The sequence below is a fragment of the Myripristis murdjan genome, chromosome 9 (genome assembly GCF_902150065.1).
Source record: "Myripristis murdjan chromosome 9, fMyrMur1.1, whole genome shotgun sequence".
Classification (NCBI taxonomy): domain Eukaryota; kingdom Metazoa; phylum Chordata; class Actinopteri; order Holocentriformes; family Holocentridae; genus Myripristis; species Myripristis murdjan.
In genome coordinates, this window is record NC_043988.1 from 5834129 (window position 1) to 5850170 (window position 16042).

General features: G+C 41.5%; 1 protein-coding gene across 1 annotated transcript in view; it reads right to left on the reverse strand.

Moving 5' to 3' along the window:
• loxl2b (lysyl oxidase-like 2b) overlaps positions 1–16042 on the reverse strand; it is a 43199-nt gene that overhangs the window by 19596 nt on the left and 7561 nt on the right. The window contains exons 4-5 of the mRNA XM_030060577.1: positions 6603–6814; positions 2637–2853 (exon numbers count right to left, since the gene is read on the reverse strand). Of these exons, the coding sequence (XP_029916437.1) occupies positions 2637–2853; positions 6603–6814 (429 nt within the window). The remainder of the gene's footprint in view (positions 1–2636; positions 2854–6602; positions 6815–16042) is intronic.

Here is a 16042-nt window from a genome sequence, read left to right on the forward strand (position 1 = left end):
TTTGTGGGCTGAATGGTGGGTTGAGTTCATAACCGCTGAGTTCCTGGGAGCCATGAAGAAGCCATTGTAAAACCTCCATGGGTGTCAGTGAGAAAATCAGCATTCTTGTCTTGTCATGTCAGTCTTTATTGATTCCAATAGCAAAATACCTTCTTTTTCCTTAGTCACCCTCCAGGGAGATCAGCCTCAGAACAGCAACAGCTGGTTGGGATTCAAGCCCACTCATTAAAGATGTGTGTAAACAAGACACCATATGACCAGAACGACCACATCGTGTTATTCACTAATGGTGTGCAGTGATGGAACACTGCCTTGCAGCGCCGGACAAAAAAACAGGCCATGTTTTATTTGAAAGGAAGCTTCCGATCACCTCGGTACCTAGTTAGGAACATTGCTTATTAGAAACCTTATATAACCCCCAGGTAACTATGCAGCCCAACACTTGACCTAAGTTCAACCCTATTCAGCCTGAAATGTGAAAAACAATTTTTCAAAACTATGATAAAAAACACCGTTTTCCTTCTTACACAGCTTTTTCACTATCATTCACTCAACAGTGTCAAGTCTTTTCAATACACTGGCAGAAAAAAGTACATAGTGAAATTACTAAATAAGTATGTTGAATATATTGCTACTTCTTTTACCATTTTCTCTTGACATTTCTATTGTATGATGGTGACATCTTTTTTCTATTATTGACAGGACAAGGAGGTATGCACATGATATATATATATATACATATTTTTTTTTTTTTTTACAATTATTACCCAGCACTAATTCCACAATTAAATCTTGGCATTTTGTGCAGAGTATCCTAAAATATTTTTAAATACTCGCCATAAAATATTCGCCCATGGAAAATTACATTGATTAATTAATGAATCAGTTTTTCTGCAAAAAACAAAACTAAAAAATTAGGTAAAATGCAGTCCCTCTGTTTATTATGCTGATTCAATGCACACCTCCATGGAGCACTGAATAGTGATGCTGAGCTCAGCTGAGACATGCTCACCGGCAGGTGGACTTATTTGACCGCCTCACGACAATTCTAGGTAATGCACTACACAAAGGAAATGGCACACATTTGCCTCTAAAGCCTACAGCATCAAATCTGATACACATTATTTCAGTGGCATTACAATATGATTAAAACATAATGATCTGAAACTACAACAAGCACGCCTGACAAACTCGTTATTTGCAACACCAATTCTCACAAATTACTGCGGTGCATAAGACCGTTTGAAAGATGGTGTGAAGAATTTGTGCAATGAGTTTGTCCATTTGGACAAACTTGCTATTATTGCTGCAAGACACCAGCAGCACAGCCAGCAAGTCAAGAGGATTTTCATCCTATATTCTCAGATCAGACCAGAAAACACTCCAATTATAAATGGGCTTTAGGGGGCTGAGGGTGCCAGCTTTGGTGAATTAGTCTTGCAGCTGAAGCTATTTGCTCTTGCACTTGGTGATGAAGGGGGCCATTTGCTGGACAATACTCTTTTTAGGGGCTTGTTTGCATCACAGCACTTAGTTCAAGTACATGACATGTAAAAAAAAAAAAAAAAGAAATTGCAAAATTGCCCTCATAATGCAATCTTGGACATCATTGTCTTGTTCAAGGACACTTCAGAAGGGTTTGCAGGCTGTCTCCAACTGGATTTTTGGTTTCTTTCACCACTACTTCACTCTGCCACCCAAGCTTACTTTGTGGAAAATATATGTTGCTCTCAGAACAGACGTTTTTCATCTGGCGACAGCGTTTCCTTCCTCCCTCTCTCCCAAGAGATTTTCACTGTATCTGCATCAGTCGTGTCCCTCCCACAAACCTAGAGATGATGATTAATCATTTTGATGAGAAACATCCAAAGCGTGAGCAGCTGCCTGGTTCACAGAGGGGCGTTGAGGACTGAATGTCAATGTTGGCCAATGTGTCTAACCAAAACATTTCATCACCCACCCTCTAGATTAAAGTCACTGAACTGGACGGAAGAGAGTTCAACCAAGGCACTCATTTCTTTTGTGAACTTTGTTTACCATTTCAGTTTGTAGACCTCTTTGGTGGACTTAGGAAATATTTCTCATCACTGACAGCAGACAGCCTGTTTAAAAACCTGCACAGAGCCTACTAATTAGTAAGATTGTTCAAGACGCTGAATATAAATACTTCATTAAGACAGTTATTTTAGTATATCAGTGCATCGAAAATGCCAGTTTATTAAATTATTTTGAATGTCTTGCTGAGTAATGGTCAGAAAAGTTGGAAAGAATGAAAAACTTTCCATGGGTCTCTACAAGTGAGTGTAAAATTAATCATGGAAAAAAATGTGACAATACTGGTGTGCCGATGCTTTGGCTTCAGAATGATCTGGATGCAGTGTGATGAAACTGTCATGCATTGGAAAAAGTAGGAATTAATTATTTTGTGAAGATTTTACTGACTTTTATGTACTGTTGTTCGTTTGGCTTATGATGATCAGTGACTGGAGGTCAAGGTTTAACCACATTTTTATTTACCACATCTCCAGCCATGCTATACTCTGCTATTAGTCTAATAGCACTTACAGTGAGGATTGCAGATGTAGTGAATGAACAGTTTTTTGGAGGTGATGAGTGATGGGTCCATGGCGACCTACCTCTTGTCGAAAGGCCTTCCTGAATCCAGCCATGGGAGACGGGGAAAAGGCTCTGCCAGGAACGCAGCTCACCACCACAGGCATACCTCCATTGCAGGTCCCATTGGTCTTCTTCGATAAAATCTCACCCAGTTTACAGCCAGACAGGTGGGCCTCATTACCAGTGCAGTTGATAGAGTAGTCCCAGTATGTGGGCTTCTTCCTGCGAGCAAACATCCTGGAAAAGGGAGTAAAGGGAGCGGGAGGATAAGCAAAGTCTTTGTGGATGTAAGGTCGGTTTTTATTGACGGTATAGACCTTATTGAGTCATTCCTATGTTCTAGATTGCCCAGATTTAACCCTTTGGCGCATAGCGGTCACTCCAGTGGACAGCTGTTTAAAAGTCATTTTCTCCTAAATGCAATGGTTTCTATGGTGGAATTGCGTATCAGCTGTTAGAATGCTCTCTGCTGCTCCCCTCCATTGAGGTTTATGCAGAGACTGTCAATTCTTGTTGCTGGAAACATATTAATACTAGTATCATGACATGGTAATACCAGTCCTGCATCCTTAAAGAAGTATGGAGACTCACAAAAGAGTTCATGCCCTAAGAAGAGTAAAAACACATAAGAAAAAAATCTTGACTCAGGCTTTCATAATTCATGCATCAAAGGATTAAATGACAGATAATGGGAACATGACAAAGGCTCCTATGTTCCCAGGGTCCTACATTCCCAGGGCCCTATGTTTCCCAGCTTTATATGGACATAATGGGAACCTGAAAAAGATGTTCCCCAGCTCTGTATTTGGGGATACGGTTAGGGTTAGGTGTTAAAGTTTGTGTTAACATGTGTTAACCTTGTTAACTAGGGAACATAGGACCCTAGAAACAGAGGATCGGGGAACATAGGACCCTGGAAACATTGAACCTTGAGAACACAGGACCCTGGGAACATAGGATTTTGAGAACTTAGGACCCTGGGAACATAGATACACTCCCAACCTTATTGTTCCAGTTGTTCCTTTGAGGTAAGTGTTGGAGGTATGTAAGATGTACTGTATGCAAATGTTGTGTTGAGGAAATGCTAGTTTTAGAGGGTCTACGGCAGTCTTCCAGGGCCAGTTTCCCACCTTGAATGTTGGTCACCAAATTGGCCACCATGTGAATATGGTCAGTTCAGTAGACAGGTGGAGACTCCTACATGAGTCTCCTATAGGACTGTGGTCACAGAGGTATAGAACATTATGAGCTTTGAGTCATTTGAAGACTGTTGGTGACAAAATATTTCTCTTTCTGAAGTGTAGAATCATCTGCTTTTGAAATGAAGACTGAGGAATTCACTTTGGTCCAAACAGATGCGATGCTTTCCATGTGTAAAAATCTGAAAATGACTGAGAAACAAAGATGTTCTGGGAGAATTGGTTAAAATGTCTGGACTTGTTTTTAGCCCAGCATTTTGAGTGCACATGGCAATCCATGCTAGCCTTGGTTATTATCAGTAATTGCTACATATGAACTTCATTTTGCGAGGGATGTAACAAAGTGAGGTTAATGTCTCAGGCCTGCTGGGTTACTAATCCCTTCCTCTCCATTTAAGAGTCAGACTGTATTATGGGTTTAATGAGCCTTACTAGCAAAATGGCATGTCCTCTCGTCCTTGTATGACCTGTCTGAGGTGTACATGAAAAACTGATTAAGCTGGAGATAGACAGCATTTGTTTTTCAGTCTGGACCTCAAGACAGGAGCGCTGCAAACTGGAAACTATCCAGAGCTAATGTTTTAAGCCACTGCCAGAGGACGGGCATCGCTATCTCCTTAAATGCCCTTCCAACAGAGAAGTGATAAAAATCAGTGTTGTTCAAAGTGAGCAGTGACTGAATAAATTGACAGTCTGAGAAGCTGTGAAAAAAAGGCTTTTTGCAAAAATCCTTTAAACTAGCTGAAGATGCAGCTGCACATGTCCTCTAAAGCTGTGGGTTGTTGTTACCGCTGGTCAACTCGAAAGTTACCTAGCCCTGATGCTGACTTTCTGTTTCAAATTAAAAGCAATGCACACCAGGGTGAAACTGGGCCTTTTACATGTCAGTGTTAATAGATAATTATTGTAGAAGTAATTCATATTTCACTGGTTGCCCAAGGCAGTGGTTTTCAATCAGGGGGTCAGATTATCATTTTTTCATTTCATTTCATTTCACTCTTTTTTGTCTGTTTTTGTGTGAAATACTGAATAGTTTTGAAACTCAAGGCCTCCTCTGATAATGAAGCGCATGCATCAACTCGAAAAGGTGGTCCTTCTTGAGGTGGAGTGTTCACCCCTCTGCATGTGCAGCCCACAACAGGGGGTGGGCATTGCTTTGTTTTAAAGGCTCACAAGCCAAAGGGAGCCACTGGTCTAAGGGAAGCTCTTGACCTGCATTGATTCTAATGTAACGTTTTGTAATTGCTGGTATTAAAACTAATAACACTCAAGGGGAAACGCTAAGTAGTGGTTAGATTTAAATCTACAACAGCACCAGTCAAACTCTAGTGCAGCCATACACACATCACAGAGAGCCATGAGTGCCTCCTATTCAAAAAGACTTTAAATACAAGTCCTGTGGTCTCAATGGGACTCTGAATAAAACAGCAGCACAGACGCAAGCCCAGGATTATGACAGAACGGCAGCAGCTCTTGGATGGGGACCATGCCAGCTCGAAGGACAGCCTGTAAAAACAGACTGCAAGTTTCGTAAGTCCAAAGCAGGGGAGAAGGGACACGTCGATGGAAAATAGAAAGCCGTCCCACTCTACTGTGGTTACTAAAGCAGAGGAAACGTCCCAGCCGGCCAGACAGTAAATTCAAGGTTAACTTCAGCAATGCGAGTGTTATGGCTCGCCATGGTTAACCTGCGGCTATATGACCACGGGCTACCTCATGTAAGAAAGAATCAGATCCCTCATTAGCCGCTAGTCCATTACAGCTGCTTTGTGGAATGCAGTGATCTGGGAGGCAGGTTGGGTTTCAGCAGCCAGGCTTGTGATGGGAAGCATGTAATCCACGTATAGGAAGACGTTCCATTTCAGCTTGTCGTTATAGATTCCATGAGACATGTACCTCGAAGACAGGAAATTTTAGGTCATGGCCCCCGATGAGCTGACAAAGAATTCTCAAGTTTTGAGTATCGCCTTGAGGTCGGAAAAATAACCCGCCACAAACTCGCATAATTTCCACTACGGAGCTTGACAGCCCACGGTAGAGTTCAGATGTCAAGGTTTCATTTCCAGCAGACTGACATGATCCTGTTTAAGGCATGTTACTGACCTGCCCCGACAGAGCTGTAGCCATGCAGATTTGACCTTCACAGACAATTAATGAGCTGCTGGACCTGACCATGCTCAAAAAGTAGACATTAAGTTAAGAGCTCATGACTGTGGGAGTATAAGGTTCTCTCTGCATCCAGGGTGGCTTTAGGAATACTGTATTTAAGTTCCCAAATCCCATAAAGTATGACTAATACAGCTCTTTTTAAAAATGTTTACCCACTTACAATTTAGCCATACATAAATATGTTTGCAAAATGTATTGTTGAAAATTTTTACCCACTTGGAACCTTAGAAATCCAAGATCACAGTCCTGTAAACATGTAGTCTTGCTCCATGCTGACATAATAAGTCTGACTATAGTTGGAACTTAGCCAGATCTTTCGCTTCACTCAGGTCACTTCAGTTTAGTGATGCACCAACACAGGATGACAGGTTACTGCTGAAGATGCAGGTACAACTTTGTCGGTGTGTAAAGAGATGGGGAAAAACAGATCGGACTTGACTGTCTGCCAGTTCTGGAGAGAAAGAAGGCTTTGCCATTACCACATAAAGCACCCGCCGAGTCGCAACTTTCATTTGGTGCACGGAGTCCTAAAAAAACACCTTGCAATACAGAATAAGTGGAACCCGAGGGAGTCAAACTTTAAAAGCTACACACGACCACACATACAGGGACACTCACTTGTAGACTCTGGCATTGTACTTCCTCTCTCCCGGGAAGCCAAACATGCCACAGATGACCCTGCTGTTCAGCTGGCTCCACTCGTTGTTGCAGATCTGCTTCCATTTGCCGCCATCCTTGACCTCCACGTAGCCCTCCGTCACGGGGATCCGCTTACGGTACGTTGACAGGATGGCCCGTATGCGCACGTCTTCAACTTGAATATTGAGATTCTGTCAGCAAGAAAATAAGGAGCAGTACCAGGTTAGAAGTCTGGAGGGAGGTACTTTTCAACACACACCCTTTTGTACACTATATGTGTATGAATATTCTTCAAAAAGACGTCTTTGTCATAACCGAGAAAACAGCCTCATTTTTGGATTGACATCCATGTATTTCTGAAAAATTCATTACTACCATTATTTCAATTTTTTATTTAAATGTGTATTGTTTATTGGAATACTATAAGGAAATATGGAAAATATTTAAATATTGTTTTGGGCCTGTTTCACTTTTTTCCACATATGTAGACGTGAAAATGCATTCGTTTTGCATGGTGTCATGGAAGACCTTGTGTTCACATCCTTTACGGACTGACTTCCACGTTGCAAAGGGCCAACAGGCTATACATCACATCTGTCTGGAATGTGCATTTCCCGTGTTATGTAATGTGCAATCAAACACCATAACCCTCCCACAAGTCCAAACTGCAACCACAGCCGCTGCGCTCAGCATGCACCGCTAGTAAACCTCCAGTTTACCCAAACATTTTTACAGTGAATCACCTCATTAATACCAAATATCTTGACCGCCTGCCCTGCAACTGTTTTGGAGCTGGAAGTCTCAAAATGGTTTCCATGGTAACCCATGCAAAATGTTTTCAGGGGTGCTGCTGGAAGGCAGTCGGTAGAGGAAAACACACAAACACAGCATTGTGAGGGCACGTGCAGTGGGAGGCCTTTAAACCCACTACCTTTTTTTTTTTTTCCCCAAACGTTCCAACTGGCCTTCATGCACATAGAGAAAAACTCTTTCATAGCTGACAACTGCCTTAACAGGCCGACATTTTTTCTTTTCTTGTTTTTTTTAAACGGTCCCTGCAAAAGAAAAACGCGCCATGATCTTGGGAGATTGTCCGGAGCTTAGTGATGATAACATAAAAGACCAAAATCATCCCATCATTGCCTCCAGTCGCCCATGTGTTTATACACCACATTGAGTAACAGCAGGAACTGGCCTTATCCAAAGTAAGAGGACTGAAATGTCAGTGTTGTGTGTGTGTATGCACATGAGTGTTTTCTTAAATGATAGCTCACCCATTTTGTAAAATGTGATATTATTTCTCTGCCCCCCAGCTGTTCTGTAGGACAGTGGTGCTGCTATCTTCCTCTCAGTATCTGCTGGATACTGGCTGGATGCTCCACATGCTAACTGTGCTAACTGTAACCTTGACATCACTTTACAATGTTGCTTTCCAAAACTATGACATGCATCCAGCATCCAGCCAGTATCCAGCACTCAGTAACACTGAGAGGAAGAATGATATCACATTTTACAAAACAGTGAACTATCCCTTTAAACATATATTAACTCAACATGTATTTTTGAAACTATTTCAGGTGAGCATCCATGTATTCATCCACTGTGTAGTAGTATTTGCATCCTATAAAAAAGGAAAGTAGTCACTGCTAGTTCAAAAAAAAAACTTTGTGCTGCTATATTTCTTCAATCTGTGTATTCAAAAGCTCTTATCAAGGGTTAGTATAGTTTTATTTATTTGACTTATCATTTTAAAATAGACAGTGGATGGTTATAGTTCACTGTCTGTGATATGATAATCCTTTAATGTCAGATCAAGTCTGATTTTTTTCTTGCATTACAGTAGCTCCATTTGTAACATCGCAAAAAGGCAAAAAAATTAAGATAAAATGCAAGCATACATTTAGCCTAACCACACACATAACATAACATAGTCACCCCTTGTCTTTTTTAAAGTGAGATGTCAAATAAATAAACTAATCCTTGATAAGAGCCTCTCACTAGCACATCAATACATGCACAGAAGAGCTGAGTTTATAAACTCTTGTTAATCTGAACACATCCTCGGAGCGTCTGCGTGTAATTCGATCAATACTAGCTCGCAGGGCTCAGTGTCAGGCTGTCAAAAACGGACTCAGAGACTTTCCTCTCTAACTCTTTGCAGGGATTAAATAAACAGTTTTCTCTCCCATAGACCAAACCCACATTCTTGTGCTACGTGACAGTGCCGGCTGAGGGGAGGGAGCTCAGTCTGGCTGGGGGGATTGTGTCGTTTCGCTCAGCAGATGGGGCGCTACAGACGCATATCATATTGAGCCAAAACAACGCACAGCCCTAGACATCAAATAATGAAAAGGGAGGGTTTCCTAAATTGGCATTTCCTCCAGGAAAGGGCAGATGCCACCACAGGAAAAAAAAAAAAAAAAAAACAGCATCAGTCTCTCTCTGGACTATTTTCTCCTAAAGATAACCACATTACCCATTCTGGTCAGAAGCGGGGAGGTCCGAATTGAAGAGGATGTAAAACTGAATATGGGCTGAAATCATGGAACATAGTAATGACAGGAGACGCGGTGAAAATGACGTTGTCTGGAAATAATGTACATGTTCCGGTAGCAGACATGCAAAAAAACAAGTCAGAGCCAAAAGGAAGAGAGTTGGAAATGCGAGTCAGTCCAGATCGACTTATTACCTCCTGCGAACCAAAACAAGACAAAGATCACTGTGAACATGACTGCACTCAAAAATTCAGATTGAGTGCCTGATAAACACAGAAAAACATACTGCCTGTACCGTTTCAACCTCACAGAATGACCCCGACTCTATGTGACATAAACAATATTCCTGCCAAAATACCTCTGGCGTGCTTACGTATACATATATCTTAAACAGCCACTGCTCTGTGCTTTTACCTTTTGCGGCTCACGTGCCAACTCCTGCTCCTCTGTCTCCCTCCTGTTCACTTTAAATTCTCTTCATTTATTCCCCGTTTAGGGTTCAAATGTTCTTTACGTGCCTGTTTACTGGCAAAAGTGGCCATTGGCTTGCAGTGCGGCTGCCGAAAAGTAAAGTTTCCTAACATGTGCCTCTCTTTTTGGTGCACTCCGGGGAAGGGGCCTTTCCTGCTTTGCTTGTCTAGGAGAGGAAGATGGAGCAGATGGAAAAGCTATTAGGGGGATGAGTTGTTCTGAGGAGGTGAAAAGGCCCTGGCCCTGCTGCAACGCACCGCTTTACTCACAAAGAATACTCTCAAGCTTGCTACACATTTTCTGGTGGAAAACTCCACGGTTTCCCCTGACCTCAAGCACCTGGAGGCAGTTATTGCATATAAAAAAAAAAAACAGCACAAAAAATCAACAATCAAAGATACAGTGGTGGGAAAACGTTTTCGGACACCCCATTCATTGTGAAATATTGCATTAAGAATCACTCTTAGGTCTTCAAGTGCAATTTCTTTTAGTTACAGTCGCAGCCAAAATACTAAACAAATCCCAAAAAAGCCATTAAAATCTTAAAATTGATTGGTTCCATAAAAATACATAAGACATTTTGAGTATTGGGTCATTTTGGTACCAGTGATGAAGGTCGTTCTTTTTATTAAAAGACACAATTTTTGTTGCCAAGCTTGGTGTCTATATAAAGCCAGCTCATCTGAAAGTTCTTCAGACACAAAAATGGCTAAAACAAGGAACCTGATGCAGGAAACACGCCTGAAGATAAAGATTCCCAGCCAGGAAGGGTACAGCTGCCGCCAGATAGCCAGGAAGTGCAGATGCAGTCCTTCAGCAGTTGGATCAACTCTGCAGAAATACAGACGAACCAACAGCTTGGAAGACAAACCAAGATCTGGGCGTCCGAGGGTTTCTTCAGCAAGAAACAACTGTATCGTGATCTGCATGTGCAGGCAAAACCGCCGAATGACATCACAGGAGCTTCAGCAGCAGTGGTCAAACCAAACTGGTGTCCAGTGTTCCACCCACACTGTACATGGCCGACTTTTAGATCATGGCTTAAGGTCCTACAAGGCTATCAAGAAGCCCCTGATCAATGAGAGACAGAGGCTAGCCCGGCGTCGTTGGGCCCAGGCACACAAGAACTGGACAGCCAGGAATTGGAAGAAGATTCTGCTAGTTTTTCAATAAACAAAAAAATATAATTGGTATTTGTTTGTATCTGTCTAATGCAGCCACACCTTTTGAAACACAAAAAAGATTTTTCCACAAATATTTCATGATAATATTTGAGATTGTGTAAAATTTTAAGGGTGTCCGAAAACTTTTTTCCACCACTGGAAAAAAGCATATTGATATATCAATCTATCTGTGTATTGAGACATACTGTCATATTTGAATAATCAAATAATAACCATGAGAACAAATACAAAAATGTTCTCTTTATAGTTTAGTTGGCTATATTATGGGTGTATTTTTACATTCCTATGATACATTTCATGGCACACTTCTATACAAGTTTTGTGTTTTATTGTGTCTTTGGGGCTTCTTCTCAGTGTGAACAAATATTGCAAAAAAAATGGTTTGTGTGTACTACACAAAATAGCCCAGGACTGAATGGAGTGAGGACAGATAAGACTGAACTGTCAAAAATAAGAGTGGAGTAAGCATGCGCATGGTTCTTATCGCTGGACCAAGTCACTGATATTTTAGTTTTGTTTTTTTTTTAATTACGATTATTTGCTATGCCACCACATTTTATAAATGAAATCCTTCAGATATGCATTTGTGAAATTCTCAAACTTCCTGAGACCAGCAAATATTTCCCCACCCTTTTAGTGACTTTTCCCCGAGTGCAAGAGGTAAATTATTTGTTTTCCACTGGAAAACACTGCATCTGTCGCATAACATCAAATTAACAGTCACAAATGGCAAGGGCAGTAGGTCTACCGACTGGGAATGACTTTAAATTCACACGAGAAAAGTAGTGATTAGCATTAAACGTGATTAGTCTTCCCATGGAAAAGAGAGTTCTGACATAACTTTTCCCTGGTCGTGTTTTGAAATAAGTATGCAGCGGGTCAAAGAGAGAATTCGGTACATGGCAGCTTAAAGTCACTGATCAGAACCAGATGAGGATTTTGTGTCGAATGTTATTCATTGGAATCACACATAAATGAGTTTCAGCATCTAGGCTTAGCTATGACAAAAATATTGGCTGCCATTATTTACGACTCAAATCTGGTTGTCCTACAGTGATTTAACGCCAGTTTGACTGCAGCCCACAAGGCATAAATAAAACTAAAACTAAAAACTTATGCTGGTGAATAAACTATAAATCAAGTCAAATGACATTTAACCACATCGAGTTAAGACTGTCCTCGACCAGAGAGTGTTTATAATTAACCAGAGAGTTTATAATTAATCACAGAGTGCTTTTACTTGACAAACACACCTTCATGCACATTACTCTTTATATCTCATTTTTATCAAGGTAAAACAAAACTTGGTGCACCCTTTAAATGTAAGGTCACCAGTTTCCTGCAACAATCCATCAGCTGTGATCTGACTTATGCTTAAGCACTAAACCCTTTCCTGCTGACTCATTCGAACTCCCTCCGGGTAAGAGCGCCATCTGACGCCGAGCATATTAGGATATAGGTTTGATTGCTTTGTACTACCAGAGTATGGAAGAAAGGCTAAGCCAGAGTGTGACATTTCTTTCAGATGACAATTAGGATTTGTCTGCGTGTCCACAGAAATTTACAAAATTTGGCCAGATTGTGACTTCATAACTCCTCCGCACAGAACAGCCCTTTAGTGTGTTTGTGCCAGCAAAAACACAAGTGCATGGACTCAGAGACATGTGGTTTCAATAGAGATCTTGAACAACTCCGTATTCCAGCAGAAATCCAAATCTGAAGAAAATAGCGACAAACTGGGCCACAGAAGCCAGTCGTCCTCGAGCAACCAAAGTGAATTCTGAGAAGCTCGTTGTTTGCAGGTATACATTTAGTGGAATTTCTTTATCCTCGTTTCCACGCCCTATTTGAACTTCGACCATGTAATTTGACAACACGCTCAATTCGTACCCCTAACCAGCACTACTTCAGACTTGAATATTCCACAAGCCACAACACAAATTAATGATTATCTGTTTCCTGAGATACTGCTAACAGAACGGAGTGAACGTCATGTGCTGCACAGAACTGTGCAATTGCTCCTTTGAAATCCATTAAAAGAGCCTTTGTTAACAAATTGGAAACAGATGTTTCGCAGGGCCATGACAAAGCGTGAAATGCCATTTGAGCTTACTTTGCAGAGAGGGCAATGATTAAACAGAAACAAACCACTTTTATATGGCATAAGAAGCTAAACTGACATCACAACATCCACTATAAAGATACGCCCACGGGGGCTTTCAGTTTCAGGACACAACGAACTGGCTAGTGTTCACAGTGCAGTCTGCTGACAGGAAAGATGACCCAATATGTTGGAGCAGCAAAGCTTATACAATAACACAACAAAAATGCAAAACCGATGTTTAGATTTGATTTATCAATGTTGTAAAATCATATGATCTAAATGGTCATCTATGTGCCAAAAACCCCAGTGGTGTGCTTGTCCCAGTAGCAGGTGGGGCCTGTATCAGTCCATCTGTCCTTCCGTCTGTGGGTTCAACACTTTACTCCAAGGCAACATATGTCAAAATGCATTGGGCAGATTGCCATGAAATTTGATGAGCACGTTCACGCTCCCCAGAGGATGAACCCTCTCACTAATGTGACCTAATGACCTTGTAGTGCTACCTTTAGGCCAGAATTTCAAACTTGCACACAAGATATCACGGCATCCAGTTAGCGGATTGATATTTGGTGAGCACATTCATACTCCCAAAGGAAGATTCCTCTTCATTTTGATGATGCTGTGATCTTTCCTGTAGCAAGTCACTCTTCATACAAGAAATATCTCGAAAAATTCTCAAAATCTGTTGTATGGATTGCCATGAAATTTGGAAAGCACGTTCATGCTACCCAGAGGATGAACCCTGTCAGCCTCAGTGACCTCATGACCTTTCCTTTAGCACCACCATCAGGTCAAAATTTACAAACCCCATTCTCCCACTACTTCTACTGCAAGGTTAGACAAGCATCTAGCCGTCAGAGGGCAGCTGTAGGTGCAGACACACCCCAAATCTGTTGAAATGTCCCTGAGCAAGGTGAAATATCCCCTATGCACAAACTGTATGATAAAACTATTGCAACACAAAGTGTAGCTGCATTACTGTTCAGGCAAGCAGGAGAAATCCAATATGATTTTTCCAAAGTTTAAACAGCAAAATATCGAATCCAGTCCACATTCATGGGCATTCTGAAATGCAGTTAAATAAATAATCTAAATAAAGATTATTTTTGGGCATTTCTTGCTTTATTAGACAGGCACGGTGGAGAGAGACAGCAACGACTGAGCAGAGGTAGGTGATAACATGCAGCAAAGGGCCTGGGCCGGACTCAAACCCAGAGCGCTGCAGCTAAGGTAGCCTCAATAGTACATGGTACACACTCTGCTCAGTGAGCCACCAGGGCACGCTGCCAAAAAAAGCCAAGATTGACACAAACTGTTTGGCACAACTGTGAATATTATCCTGGCTAACAGTCTAAAAAGATGGCCGTACAGAAAAAAATTCTGTGGTCCAAGTAAATGGAACACCTCCAAGTAAGCATGTCATCTCTGTTGGCCATCATTTGGTTTGAGTCGCAGCTACGTAGGCTCCATAGCCTCAGTTATGTAAGCTGCCCATCACACCCTGAGCAGGGAGGATGGAGAGGAAAGATAAGTTGAGTATAATAAGTAAAGCAGTAACATGCCTTACTGAATATAGCTCTAATGTAATTAATGAATTTGAAATTGTAATTTGTTACATTACTTGCTACTGAAAAAGATTAGAATATTGCTATAATAAGAGATGAAGAAATAAGGAGGTTTGATGCATTGGCAACAACATGGCATCACTAATGTTGTCTTGTGGAACAAATGTGTCCTGTACCATGATTGGAAAATGCCGCATGAAAGAATGAGCAATGGCCAACCTTTCCTTAAACTGTGTTACTCGACAGAAAATGGATACTTGATCAGCTTGTGCCCGTCTGCACTGCTGCTATGACAACCAGGGTCACGATGGCAGCAAACTGTGATGGAATGTGAACAATCTTTAAGACCAGATTTAATAAAACAAATTAAATTCGGGTGCAGTCTGCCCCTAGTGAAGTAGACCTCCATGTGTTTGTCCCAGCGCTGTGAAGCTGTAATAATGTCACGGTTGTCGAAGCAGCCTCTGCCTCCAGTGAGATCCTGCGTTCACACTGCTGTCACATGTGAAGTGCTTAATTTTAGAATGTGACTTTCCATAGGATAAACATCCGACTGTGGGAATGCCTCGGTGCCTCGGGGTGGAAACTGTTACACAGCCGCAGAAATACACCGGCTATGTGAACGCTAATTAAATAGCTGAGAATCAATTGGAGATCATGGGGCAAATGACAGCCATATATTAAACCAAGTACATGATGCCAGCATGCTGAGGGCTGACAAGGCAATTTATGGCATCCTACCACGACATGGGTGGAGGCTTATGCAGGAGAAAGTGGCTGATTTGACCTTTGGGCCTCAGAGGAAAAAATGACTAAGGAGAGAGAAAATGGGAGCTGTAAACTCTGCTTGGGGTGACTTCATGGCTCCTTGTAAAATACTTATGAGAAAAAAGCGAGACAGAGGAAAGGAAAAGATGAAGAAGGGAGAGAAAAATGGAGGGGAAAATGAGGGTAACAGAAAGAAGAGAGGAATCTAAAGGGGGAAGAGAGAGAGAGGAGCTTTGGCTCGGTTAATAGCCACAATCAGTCTTGTTCATCATTACCTGTCCCAGCATGACGCCCCTGGAAGAACACTCAGAAAAAGAGAACAAAGCGTTGGGGATAAATACAGAAAAGCAGACGAGACCAGGCCTACAGACATCTGCTATCACCTAGATCTTCATAAACACAGCAGAGCTGCTGTCCAAATCCTTGATAATGAAACTATGATTACAATTTGAGGCTGAGGCTACATAGAATGATAGTATATTTCACGATGCGGCTTCTCTTCTTTAAGGACCACACCAGTGATTTTTAATGTTTGGCCCATTTACTACAATTTAACCACATTTTACACTTCAATAAACCATTCTGAGAATCACACAGTACTAAAGATTTCACAACACATAATCAAAAATCAGAGCTTTTGATCACTTAAAGTTTACGATATTGATGCCAAAAATGGCTGTAGCAGCAACTCGTATCATTATCATTTTCATTATAAACACCCAGCCCTCCACAGACGTGCCACACAGCTGATAGTCACTTGTATAATCCTCCACTGTGCAGATGATTGCTATAATGCTCCACTACAGTTGACATTTTCCCAAAAAGGCAAACA